Source organism: Arabidopsis thaliana (assembly GCF_000001735.4).
Source record: "Arabidopsis thaliana chromosome 1 sequence".
NCBI classification, from domain to species: Eukaryota; Viridiplantae; Streptophyta; class Magnoliopsida; order Brassicales; family Brassicaceae; genus Arabidopsis; species Arabidopsis thaliana.
In genome coordinates, this window is record NC_003070.9 from 22,247,449 (window position 1) to 22,261,682 (window position 14,234).

Sequence of the window (14,234 nt, forward strand, 5' to 3'; positions counted from 1 at the left end):
GAGAAAAAGAAACGCATACTAAGTTGATCAAACTTCAAACATATTATATATGAACAAAATGGGAGAGAGTGACATATTTTGCAGAAAATAAAAAAACCGGATGAAGCAAATCTCAAACTAAAAAAAAAAATGTACCACAAAAGGCCAAAAATGACCTAAACCTTAATCAATAATATTCCACGTCATATCATTCTCAAAGATCCAATGGCAAACTTCAATCTGACCCGGACCAGAACCTAAAGCCAAAAACGCTCCATGACTCGGACTCCAAGCTGACGTATCAATGTGACAGATGGCAACACCATGGTTAATCTTCTCTAAACTCTTCGGGTCAAGTAGATCCGTTTCATAAACACGTACCCGAGGAACCGAGTGACAATAATACAGTAAATACGGGTACAAACTCTGGTGACACGAAACTGCTCTTGTTACATCTCCACCGTTGATTCCATTGACTTTTCCAATGACGACCTTCTTCTTTGACCCGACAACATTTTCCGTCGTCCTCACCACTACGCCGCGTCCGAGCACCGACGTAGCGAAATCTATCATATCCTCCGCTGATCCAACACACCGCTTTGTCTCACCGTGACTCGCCGGTCTCTCACACTCTGAAACCGCCGACGAGATTATCCCCGCCATTGATGAATTCTCACCGGCACCAAAAACCCTCCAAATCTCTCCGATCGTAGATGACGAAAACGGTAAATTCTTAACTATGTTTCGGGGTAAAAATGTCCTTTTAGGCATTTTATCTTTAATATCCGGCATTTGCATCAAAGTCCCTTCTTTCAACATCGCTTCTCTGAAGAATTTACCCTCCTCAACCCACTTATTCACCGTTTTGCCATTAGAACTCACATTATTAGAATAACGCGCAAAAACGACGCCGTCTTTAGTGTAAACCTTAAAACTCTGTCCTTGGCCGTAAGTTTTGAAGCTGACGTTACCTCCGACGTTATCTTGGCCGTAACCGGTGAAATTATCAGAGCCAAGGTTAAAAGATTTACCGTAATTTACGAAATTGACCTTCTCGTTGTTTGAGTTTTTAGCGTAAGAAGAGAAAGAATCAACTCCGATGTTTGATTGGTCTCTGTAATTTTTAAACCCATAAACGGCGCCGTTACCTCCGTCACCGTATCCTTTAAATTCGTTAACCGGAACATTACCGTTTTCTCCGTAGCTCGTGAAACTGTCGTTAGCTCCGTTAGCGGATTCTCCGTATTTGGTAAAACCCGTATTAACTACGTTTGACCCGGTTCCGTAACCCGAGAACTCATTCGGAGCTCCGTTTCCGTTTTTGCTGTAGCTTGTGAATGATTGATATCCGGTGTTGCCGTTCTCGGAGTAGGTAGTGAAGGTTTGTGATCTTCCGTTGGCTTTATCGGAGTAAGAAGTGAATCTTCCGTTTGGTTCGTTTGCGTCTGTGTTGTAGTTCGTGAATTCGCCGGAGCCTCCTGTTGTTCCGGTGGCGTAAGTTGTGAAGCTTTGGTCAGCTACGTTTACTTCTCCGGCGTAATTTGTAAATCCATCGTCGTGTCCGGCGGAGTTTCGGCTGTAACGTCGGAATGAGTCTACGGCGATGTTGTCACCGCCGGAATAGTTTTTGAATGAGTCTGCTCCGGAGAGACGGTCGGAGCCGTAGTTTGTGAAGTTCTTGCCGCTGTAAGCGGCGAAGTTGACGTCATCGCCGTGTTTTTCCAGGGAATGAGCGGCGAGCTCAGGGAAGCAGAAGAGTTTCGCGGCGGAGCAGAAATCAGAGTGATGCGTGTTAAGCGCGTGATTAGAAGCGAGTGAGGCGAAACGCGTGGAGTCCACGGCGGTTAGAGGAGAGGCCTTTGAGAGGAAAAAAGAAGGTTTTGGTGAATCGCCATTGATGTGATTGTTCCAATAACGAATCAAAGAAGCTTTTGGTGTGAATGGATTCTCCGATGGCGTGATGTTGCCGGCGGTTTGTTTAGCTCCGGCGAAATGCACCTACAAAAAAACGCAAGTTGTTATGTATCTATCAAAATGTTAATGAAACTAAAAGATTGAATATTTCGTACATTAGAAGATGAGAAGATGCAGAAGAAGCAGAGGAATAGAGTTGCTTCAATATTGTTCATCTTCTTGGTGAGAGAGATTTGTTGGTTGAGAAGAAGAAATAAGATGAAGAGAGAGTAATGAGATTTCACTATGATTTCATGAAGAGAGAGTCTATCGAGACTTCACTATGAAGTGAGTCATAATTATAAAATTTTAGAACTACAGTTTATTTTTTATTTTTATCAACTTTATTAGGTACTACAATATTTGAACTTGTATCACTAAATTTTAGTACTAAATTATTTTAACGATTGAATATATCTATTATAATTATAATTTAATTAAAAACATTTCAAAATTTATGAACATTTGGTGCAATTGTGTATAACTCCACGAGAGGTTTTTAACCCAAGCAGGGGCACTATAGAATACAAGTTTCGTAGTTTATAGTATATTTTTGAGAAACAAAAAACTCCAATTAAACAGATTTTAGGTGTTCAAATAAGATAGAAAACGTAAACTAAAAACTAGTTTGAAAATACTAAAATTTTCATATTCTTGATTGGGAATTTAAATAAGTTTCTTAAAGACAAAATCCAAAAACTCACTCAGAAACCACTACCGTATCAGCTTCAGGTTATAAATTTGATAATCAATTTTTTTTCTATAACTTTATTAGGTATCTCGAAAGAACAGTAATCGAGGTTTTACTGTTTTAATCAACTGATAATAGGTCAAAAGAGTCCAAAAGAGGATTAAGCTTTAGCTGGTATAACCAACCTTACAAAAAGTCAAAAAAGAGGGAACATATCATTTCATATCAGTTAAAATATTATAAGAAAGAATCTGAAATAACTAAATAAGGCTGCATAAAGTATTAAAGATGAATCTCTCCCTAATTGTTAGTATCAAAAAGATCAAAATTATATGAAAGAGAAATATAAAGAAAAAGAAAAAGCTGAGAGACTGCTTGTTGTTGAAGAAAGCGAGAAAGTAAATAGAAAAAAAAGAAAGAAAATCAGTTCAAGGTTATGAAAACTAGTAGCTTTTGATTAGTTTTAGTTTTTGCGCTTAGTGTTAATTACTAATGAGAGTTTGAAACAAGTGGTATTGATGGACTTGGATCCCTGAACCCTACGTATAAAGTATAAACTATAAATCTTGGAAATTGATATCATGGTTTGTTAAGAGTGACTAATAATAATAGGTGACTTTTATAATTCTGTCTCCCACCAAAACAAAGATTCTTAAAATTATTATATTACTTTTTCTTCTTCTCAATTTATTCAATAGTACTATTAGTACATAATCCTACATCATGAGCGCTGTACTTGGACAATGTCAATTACCAAAACAAATAAATTAGGTAACTATCTCTTGTACAACTTTGTTTTAAAGTGATTACTCATAAATTTATTAACGTTTTTAAGTAGAAGAATTAGCGATCTTTAGATTGGATGTATGCAAGAAATGGATCATCAAATCAAACTCGACGAAATGTGGTGGTGGTGGCTAAAGTGCGACCAATGTAACTTTAGTACATTTTATAGTTTATTGCTTCCATTAATGGCCATAGAATACCGCGTTTTAGCACTTGGTGCGATGATGATGGGCTAGCTCTCCGATGTTTGCCGACGAGAATATTCATATATTTACATATTTTAGTAAGAAAATAGTTTTAAAAGGGAAAACAGCTTTAAAATATCCAGATACCATGTAATCTATATAATCTTTATAAACAAAAACGTTAATATTTAAAACCATTCATATGATAGATTTTTATTTTTTGAAATTACTTTTGTAAACACTTCTCCTTCTAATTGGACAATCAATCATAGAATTATTTTTTAATTAATGTGTGGTTGATAAAAAAAAAACTATTCATAAGATATATCTATGATTGTTCATGTACTTCATACTCTGAGTCTCTAAAACGTTTCTTTCATATTTTCATACTTATATATTTGTAAGCAAATGTATATATATGTATTTTAGTTGTAAACTAGTTAGAATGCTTAGTTCTTTTCTAGTAGTATTGATTACATCTGGAGTATATTATCACAGTCATTTAGTAAAGTTAAGCATGTGTTAGGTTTACATAAATTGATTTTTAAACAAAAGTAAAAGGTTATATAAGTAGAAAATCATTATTTGGGTGGTGAGGATCATATTACATCCAAATGAAAGTAAAGTATGAAAATTGATGCAACAAAAACATAATTTACACATACTATTGGGATGTTACAATATTGATTAAGATAGTGTTAGTAACATTCATTTAAAACATTCATTTAGTGCATAATTATGTTACTTATAATTGATTAAAAAAAAATAAAAAAAAATAAAAAAACAAATTATGTAAAAGAAATGAGATGTTAATATAATAAAAAATAATCTCATTAAAATTTTATTATTAGCAATAATATAATTCAACTTTTATTAGATAAATTGTTTTTATCATACTTCAAAATTTTAAATGTGTTAGTGAGTTTTAGAATGAAAGTAAATTTAAATGCATGGAGAATAGAAGTATAAAACTAAATTTATTCAATTCTATATGTAAAATTTTTAAGAAGAAGATTAAATTTAAAGTAAGACTTTGGTCTCTAAGAGCAAATTACTATATTTTTTATTTATCTACTTAAAGAAAAAATAAAAATTATTAAATCCAACTAAAATTTATAATAGATGTCGTTAGAACTAGCTTCCTACATGGAGAAATCTTTGGTAAAATTTAGCTAGAATGGATTTGGAGTTTATAATGGCTTTAAAGATTATGAGAAATTTGATTGTTTGTCAATAGGTTTATAGGTTTGATCACTGACTTGTGCTTACTTAATCAGCAAACTCACTCACCTCACTTTGATCGTGAACTCAAGACCAAACAGGCTTCTTGGTTAATATTCTCACACGGATAAAGAAAAGAATTCTTACAGTAAATTTTGACACATATTAAGACAAGATTTTTTTTTTTGTTTAAATTGTTTCCTCCATGTATAGTTCATTCAATTCTGTACACTTTGGAACATAGTTTGGTTTCAGTATTTGTAGGCCCAACTTGGACAACAAATACTCAAAGCTTGAACAACCAGTGCTCTAGTGAAACCGTCCCGAAGATAGTGAGACCGTTTTCTGTTTTCTTGTCTCGGAGACTCGGACAATAAAATTAATTCATTCTGGCTACTTATCAAAGAAGTCTTATTATAGTATGTGATTTTTTTATTATTTTTTATTATTATTTTTATTTTATTTTGTGTGTTTAAACTTCTTATCTAGAAGAATTAAGCATCCAACTGATAGACTAAATTATATCTTCATCTTCCTTAAAATTCACTGTGACGAGGGCTTAAAGTCTTGGCGAGGCTCTTTCTATTTAAAGTTTTTTTCTGGTTTGTCATTGATTTCCATTTGTTTACATCAAATCAAACCAACAGAGTTAATTATAAGGAGAAAAATATATGTTAATTAATGGAATGGAATCACTGTTTATTTCAATATCTATCCAAAATTTTGAAATAAGAAAAATCATTCAACATTAAATTTTATATCCACTGGTCTTAAACAAAGTTCTGTCAATACAACCATACATTCTATAATCTAATTGACTACATACTAATTGATATATATATATATATATATATCGTGATCTTATTATGAAGTGATTGCCGGATGTTATAGGAAAGTTGCAACGTCTAAAACATCTCAATTTGGAAATGACGAAGAGTATTGATGAGATATCTTCAATTCAAACTTTTCGTCCGATGCTAGCACAATAGAGGAGCTGCATTAACGATTGGAACTACTAGAAATCTGAAACATAATATGTCCTAAGTTCAAGAATTTATAAACGCACCTTATAACTTATAACTTTTAGATAAAATCTAAACTTCAGGAAAACTGCGGACTATCTAACTACAAAAAGAACAATGAGACAAATATTTTATCTGGGAAACAAATATGCAAACATAACATTTTTGGAATGCTCTAAAAAAACTAATTATTATTTTTGAATATAAGGACACAATTCTCTTTTTGAAACATAAACGACTGACAAGTTGAGATTGAGTTGCCGACGACTTGACTATGATTAAACGAGTGTATGGGGTTAGCTATCATGTTAGTTTTTTCAGGGTTTATTGAAGACATTTATTTCTAACTTTAATGGGGATTAAATAGTTATTAAGGTTTAGATTTCGTGATTAAAATTCAAATTTCACGATTTACAATACCAATTAACATTTCGAATGAAGAGGACAAACAACATTTGTTCAGAGGTTAAACACCATGAAGTTTAGTTACTATCTCACTTTTATTCTTTCAACTTTAATTTATTTTTCCTTTAATTTTTCTTGTTTTTCTTATAATTTTACATATGTTGTACTTATATTTTTGCTTATAAATCTCTAGTTAATATTTAAAATAGTTTATATTGTCAGAACCTGATTTGTTATATTTGTTTTACTCAGTATCTCACTAGTTATTTTTTAAACTATAAATATGTTTAGTGCAAAAGAGATATTAATATTGGTCTAAATTCATAAATAAGAAATTTTCATTTACCCATATATATATACGAATTACCCAAAAGACAGATTGAAAGACAAGAGTTTTCATTTATGTAACAACTGTAGATTAAAATTCACATTACTATTAGTCTATATATACTAATATATTATAACTAAGATTGAAATGCCTTGGATATCTTTCCTTATAAATAATGTTAATTATTTTAATCAACAATAAGGTAAAAAAAAATTCAAAACAAATAGAGATAAGATCTCTGTTGGCCAATCGAGTGTTCTTCTTTCTCGTTCTCACCTAATCTTACACCTAAAATCTCACGTAATCTCTGAACTCTCTTGGTACTTAGGACTATGATTCATTTCGTAGCTTAGTTTGTGTGGAAGTTAGGGTTTTCGTTAGAAGTCATGGTTAGAACCTCTATCAAAAGCATAGGCTCGGGGATAGATAGGTTAAGCGCTTTACCAGAGCATTTGTTGTGTCGTATACTCTCTGAACTCTCCACCAAGGATTCGGTTCGCACGAGTGTTTTGTCTAAGCATTGGAGAAATCTTTGGTTACATGTTCCTGTTTTGGAATTGGAAACCAGTGATTTTCCAGATAATCTGGTCTTTAGGGAGTTCATTGATAGATTTGTCGGATTTGACAAAGAGATAGACTTAAAGAGTTTCGATATATTTTATGATGTTAATGTCCTCTGGTATGATGATTTTCTGTGGATGATCGATGATGTGGTTAAGCGTAGAGTTTGTGATCTAATGGTTACCAATAACCCGTATGTTGTTAATGAAAAGTTAGTTAAAATGCCTATATCCCTTTATTCATGTGCAACATTGGTGAATTTAAACCTCTCTTTTGTTGCCATGAATAATCTACCGTCAGAATCGGTTTGTTTACCTCGTGTCAAGACCTTATATTTACATGGGGTTAAACTTGATGGCGATTCCATTCTGGGGACTCTCGTATCAAGTTGTTCGGTTCTCGAAGATTTAACCGTGGTTACGCATCCTGGTGACTATGAGAAGGTCGTATGTTTTCGCTCTCAATCAGTAAAAAGCTTCACAATAGAGTCTCAGTGTGAGTATAAAGACCCCAATGTTGAGATTGATTGTCCTAGGCTTGAGTATATGTGTATTAGGGAATACCAATCTGAAAGCTTTGTAGTACACAGTATTGGTCCCTATGCAAAGGTAGACGTCGATATTTTCTTTGAAGTTGAGTATGAAGATCCACTGGCGATATCTATGATCAGAAATTTTCTCACCGGGATATCCAAAGTCCGTGAAATGACCATCTCAAGTCGAACGTTAGAGGTACATTTAAATGTTTTATTCCATAGCATATATGTTTATACAGTTTCTTGAATACATTCTTTCTTTCTTGCTACATATATACACAGGTCATCCGTGGCTATCACTCCATGGTGAAAGCATTACCTCAATTTTCCAACTTGTCTAGCTTGGATGCTTTGTTAGTCGAATCATATTGGGAACTCTTACCAGTCTTTCTTGGTTGTTGCATCAATCTAAATTCACTCGTCGTGGTGAGTTTAATTTCATTTGCATATGCTCATGTAATTACATTGGGATTTATATCCCAAGAAAATATTACAATTTTTTTTGTTTTGTTATATCAATAGGAACTTGATGGCCTTTCCGAGATAGAGGAGTTTAAAGTTTCACCACTGCTTCAAGATTCCCTATCTGCTCGTGGGTTTGTTCAGCAGAAGACACCAGTTTCAGTCACAAAGACATCAAGTGAAAGGAAAATAGCAGCATATTTTGTGAAGAAAAGTGGCTAAAAGTGAGCAATAACATATTATTATCTGGGGTTCAACCCGTTATCTACCAATAATCCATTTTATGTAAGACTTTATAATTTTTTGGTGGACATGACTTTATGGTTCCTGGTTATATGGATATTTGTAAGGTAAATTTCCGTTTTTGGTTGACAAGACTTTATGGTTCCTAGGTATACAGTTATTTTTTGAAATCGTAGTCGTAATACTCTTTCTTGGTTCCCTTGTTCCATCTACGGTAAACTCTGCAACCCTAGCTCTCTATGCCTAGTGAACCCTTTTCCTTGCTCAATACTCTTTCCTGTCTAATTGAGTCTAGCCTTCTTTTTCTGACTTGATTAAAATCACACGACTTAAGTTTATGCGAACTCTTTATTTTTTATAAAGTTAAGTTAACAACCCTGGTGATTTTAGAATTGGTGAGGAAGATATGATTAGCAAATTACAAGATTCTTTTTTATGTGATATATATGTACTTATGATTCCCAAAAAAGGATGTGCTTACGACCAGCTTTTTGCCACATATGGATAAATCTTTGGCAATATATATGGCTCGATTGGATTTTGAGTTTAATGGCCTTTCATAGATTATGCTAAAATTGGAGTATTTTCAATAGGTTTGATCACTGACTTAACTGGGTGCTTTACAAAGAGTTATGGTAAGGCATACTGTTTATCAAAAAAAATAAAATTGTAAGGCATACAACTTCATACAAGATATGAAGATATCATATCGAGGTAGAAACAGGATCGCGAGTACTATACAAAGAATTATTAGAGAATTCAACAGATATATGTTCAAGATAATACAAAGTACGATAGTGTTAAAAATACCTTCAAGTCTTCAACCATTTATACATCATGCGACAGATTATTATTATACAATTCCTTAGAAGTATAATTAAAACAAAATAAATAGTTGTATTTTAGTGAAACTAGCCATATTGAATTTTGATCCGTTAATTACAGTTCTATAACAATACGAAAATTAAATAATTGTCAATAATTACAAAAATGATCAAGATCAATGGATTACAAGGATTCAATGGGAGGACAAAGCCACTAAAGTTACTGTTTTATATTTAGCTGTGCTGCAATCATATGTCGATGAAACTTTAACTTTCATTACTAAAAATTTTCATCTTTACTGGGTTTCCACACTAAATTTGTTTCTTCTTTGCTTGTCTATTCCCTCAAACTAAATCATCATGGTTTGGGTGGGTCAAAGATTGCAACGGCTCTTCTCTGTCTATGCTTAACCCTTAATTAGTGTACGCTTTGATGTCCTTTGAGATGGTTCTTACTTCTTAGCTATTTTGCTTGTATACAGTTGTTGAAGCTGGTAGAAAAAAACGAAAGAAAGAGATCTCTATTGGCACTTCTTGGCGGGAAAATAACAAATGCAAACATGGAAATTTGGGTTTGCCTGATCTAGAAATACAAAACGAAGATGTTTTTGTTTGTTTGTTTTTTTTCGGAACTTTAAACAGGAAAAAATTGTATAGATCATGAATCTTACAATGGTATATATAATAGAATATTTTGTTTCATGAAGCGATATGTGTTTTGTTCCTCGATTATCATGTCTTGCTATGGTTCTTATCTATACACTAATGAATGTTTCTTCTCTACTAAGTAGTAATTAAGTGCTATACGGGAGGGTCGTTTCGATTATTCGATATATAGTTATTTCTTTTTTCTTAGATACTTATTTTGATTTCTATGATGCAAATAGTAGTATAAATATGCATTAATGCAATTATCTTCGCTTTCTTCCTTTCTAAGACGAATTGCTTAGCTTCTCGTTATTGTCTTTGAGTTGTTTCTCTCTCTCTCTCTCTATTTTGCAGCAACGTGAGGCTGTGTCTTTCCATGAGCAAGTGGTGAATCAATTTTCTCAGAGGTTATGTGTTTGGAGAAGTTATATTCACAACATCTCCAAAAATATGTATTTAAGACCATTTCAGGGATATCAAATTGGTCAAAATTTAGAAAATTGAAACTTCAAGAAACTACATTTTAATATATATACTTTCTCTTTAACCACGTAACCATTTCCTATTCCCATTATTCTTATAAAAATCGTTCCACATTTCTGTATGTCCGTTAATGATTTTATGCAATCTAAAAAAAACTATACTATTTTATATTGTGAGTTGTTGTTTTATTCAATTACCAATAATGTACTATTTAGTTGTTTTTAAAAAATGGCTAAATATGTTAGGCACAAAATTAAAGATACCTTCTACTATCATATTTGCCAAACACATATTTCCTTTCCTTATCCTCTTTAAACCATTACTCAAACACACCTTATTTTGTTCTTATATATTTTGAATATCCAAATTTAGTTTTTTTCAAATATCTCTATTGATTATTACCATATATGATTTGTTGAAATTTATGTACATTTAATGCTTTGATTTTTTTAAATGCACTTTACATTTCTATATAAAACATTACATATATATATATATACATATATTAAAATGTAGTCATTTGAAATATTATACATAAAATTATTTATAAGATTGGAAAGCATAAAATTAAATATTATAAATGATCATTCATAAAATTAAATAGCATAAGATTTACCTAGACTAGCAGGCAATTTTACCTAGTTTTGGTTAAAACTTACAATGTATCTCTCTTTCATAAAAAGTGTAATTTTGACACATTTCACACATTAAAAATGAGTTAAACATACAAATATACCCTTATTTAATATACCCCTAATTATACCATAATGATTTAAATAGAAAATTTCTTTTAGCTTTAGACAAGAGGAAAATCTGAAAACTAGTTAAAATGTAAACGATATTATTTTGTGAATTGTGAAACGGATAGAATTGAACAAGAGTTGAGAAAAAAAAACGGATACAATTTGAGCTTTTATTCTTGAAAGACAAAGAGTTAACAAAAAAAAAATCAATCATGAGTATTTCAAGTATTCTTTTATATTAACAGTAAATTAAATACATATCATTATTTCGATTGACAATAAAGTTCATTAAATGTAATTAAAAAAAAATCACAACGTTTCGTTTTGTGGTCAATAAAATATTGAAGAAATTTGAAAGGGCGCTCACGACACGTTTCGTATAGCCTCTTTTTATTTTTCAACTTATTATAAAAACTGTCAAAGAGGAAGAAAATCTAGCGAGAAGATCTCTGGTCGTCAAATTGAAGGTTCTTCTTCTTCCTCTCTATCTCTACTAGGTAATCTCTAACCTAATCTCTGAACTCTCTTTCATACTTTGGATTATGTTTGATTAATTAATAATAAATTAATAGTGTAGCTTTGTCCGAAATATAGGGTTTCCGGGAGAAGTCATGGCTAGAACCGAAGTCTCAGGGAAAGATAGGTTAAGCGATTTACCGTGTCATTTGCTATGTCGCATCCTCTCTAATCTCTCTACCAAGGAATCGGTTCGTACTAGCGTTTTGTCCCCTCGTTGGAGTAATCTCTGGTCGCTTGTTTCTGTTTTGGATTTGGATTTCCAAGATTTTAAAGGTGAACACGACATGGGAGAATTCATAGATAGCTTTATGGAATATCACGAAGAGTTAGGCTTGAAGTTGAAGAGCTTCAATATGTTTTATGATGCTAATGAGCACTTGCATGAGCCATTTGTGAGGAGGCTAAATAAAGTGGTTAGGCGTGGAGTTTGTGATCTGAATATTCAGAATATGGTGGATGTTGATGTAGCATTAGTTAGGATGCCTCCCTCGCTTTATTCATGTGCTACTTTAGTGAATTTGATTCTCTACTGTGTTGTCTTTGATCATCCAAGATCAAAATCGGTTTCTTTACCTAGTGTGAAGAAAATGTATTTTGAGGGGGTCAAGTTTGATGGTGATTCTGTTCTGGAGACTCTCATATCGCATAGTCCGGTTCTTGAGGAGTTAACCGTGATTCCGCATCCGGAGGATTATTTGGAAGTCATATGTGTTCGTTCTCAATCACTGGAGAGCTTTAGACTTGAGTCTAAGCGTTTTGAGTGTGACAATCCCAAAGTTGAAATCGATTCTCCAAGCCTTGAGTTTATGAGTATCTGTGATAAGAAACCTGAAAGCCTTAAAATACATAGAATTGGTCCTTTTGCGGAGGTAACCGTTGATGTTGAGTTTGATGTTGAGGATGATGATCCATTGGAGATATCTAAGATACGTAAGTTTCTCGTCGGGTTATCCACATTTCACGAACTGACCATCTCTGCTCGAACTCTAGAGGTACACATATGATTGGTGGATTAAATATAACATTAAGCTTGTACAATTTTGTATATGGTGTTGACTTACTTTTTTTTTGGCTATACACAGTCCATCCATGACTACTCCAAGGTGGGACCATTGCCTCCATTCTCTAACTTGTTTGGCTTGGATGCTTCGTTAGTCGAATCTTCTTGGGAAGTTTTACCAGCCTTTCTTAGTTGCTGCATGAATCTAGATTCGCTCGTCATAGTGAGTTTCATTTATTTGTCTATATTTCACGTAGTTACATTGAGATTCATATCCCAAGAAAACTTATCAAAAGTTTTATGTTACTAGGAACTTGACTGTGTTCCAGAGATGGAGGAGATTAAACTCTCACCAGTGCCTCAATGTGTCTTATCCTCTCTCGACTTTCTTCAGTTGAAGGCACCATCGACACCAAGTAAAATGAAACTTGCGACATATTTTAGGAAGAAGTGTACACGCTTGACGAAAATGCTTTTAAGTGGGCAGTAACATCATCAAGAAAATGAAAAGGATTCCAAAGATATGCTGAAAGGTGTCAAGTTGTTATGTGTATAATGTCGTCTCTCCTAAATCAAGTTTACCTATCAACAGTTAATTATCAAATAATCTATTGTAAGACTTTTTAGATTTTCTTGTTAGACATGGCTTTATGTTTTCTAGTTTTTTTTTATGGATGTTCTTTAGTAAATTTCTATCTCTTAAAACAAAATTGAAATTCTATGTTGCAACTATATGTAGGATTGATTATAAATTTTTATATTCTTTCATTGATTCTTACTCGTAAACTATATTGCAATGAGTAAACTTAAAAGTGAAGTATCTTGGACTTCATCCATGTTGTTACGGGTTGGATTCAACGTCAAAGTTTCGTTGAAAGTTTGTTGCTATAGTTTTCTATATATATATCACATGCATTGTAATTAGGTTGCTATAGTGTACAATACATGTAAAATATACAAAACTATAGCAACAAAGTTTTAGATACTTAATTGCTTCCTTTAATCTCAAACCATTTGGTTGAATCTATCAAGTACACAGGACATATGCTCATTCAAATTGGGTAACTAAGAGCACCCCCAACGCTGGACTCTATGAAAATCCCTTAAAAACATACAAATAATAATATTTTAATCTTATTAGGGCTTCTGTATAATTTGACCAATAATAAAAACACATGTATATAATTTTCTCGAGACTGTCCCTTAAATAAAGAATTTTAGGGCCTCTCTCTCTTCTTACACTTACCTTTTAATTATTTTTCATTCTTTTTATCATTAGAAATTTTGTTAAGGGACCACCGTTGGTGGTCCTCTAATCACGCATGGAGTCTAGACGAAATAAGAAACGCATTAATAAGACATATATTATTTTTTGGTGAAAGTATAATGTAGACAAAAAAAAAAGATAAAGCTTTTGTTTTCTTAGACATAACCCAAAGAACATACCATATATATAGCAGAATTAGATTAAAAACAGTCAGATCAGAAAACAAAACAATCTGAATAGCTAATTGCACAAAAAGCTAGGGTTTTGTTAAGGATTTTCCGAGTTTAATACCGGGAACTGATCCTCGTGAATTGTCGAGATAGCGCTTAATGTTTTGTAAATATTTAATATTAACCCCAAATATTCGATTTTGACCAAT

The 14,234-nt window shown here is 32.6% G+C and overlaps 3 protein-coding genes across 3 annotated transcripts; 2 read left to right on the plus strand and 1 right to left on the minus strand.

Annotated features, from left to right (window-relative positions):
- Positions 1-23: 23 nt before the first annotated feature.
- On the minus strand, positions 24-2,273 carry PG1 (polygalacturonase 1). Its single transcript, NM_104726.3, has 2 exons — positions 2,049-2,273; positions 24-1,977 (listed from the first exon to the last, which is right to left on the minus strand). The coding sequence occupies exons 1-2, from the start codon at positions 2,106-2,108 to the stop codon at positions 163-165; spliced, it is 1,875 nt and encodes a 624-aa protein (NP_176242.1). The 5' UTR covers positions 2,109-2,273; the 3' UTR covers positions 24-162.
- Positions 2,274-6,956: 4,683 nt separating this feature from the next.
- AT1G60400 (F-box/RNI-like superfamily protein) lies at positions 6,957-8,350 on the plus strand (the record flags this gene model as incomplete). Its single annotated transcript, NM_104727.1, has 3 exons — positions 6,957-7,862; positions 7,949-8,092; positions 8,189-8,350. 3 exons carry the CDS (start codon positions 6,957-6,959, stop codon positions 8,348-8,350), a joined length of 1,212 nt encoding a protein of 403 aa, NP_176243.1.
- Positions 8,351-11,490: 3,140 nt separating this feature from the next.
- Positions 11,491-13,339, plus strand: AT1G60410 (F-box family protein). The gene is made up of 4 exons (NM_104728.3): positions 11,491-11,566; positions 11,664-12,580; positions 12,671-12,811; positions 12,899-13,339. The coding sequence occupies exons 2-4, from the start codon at positions 11,681-11,683 to the stop codon at positions 13,076-13,078; spliced, it is 1,221 nt and encodes a 406-aa protein (NP_176244.1). The 5' UTR covers positions 11,491-11,566; positions 11,664-11,680; the 3' UTR covers positions 13,079-13,339.
- Positions 13,340-14,234: the final 895 nt, after the last annotated feature.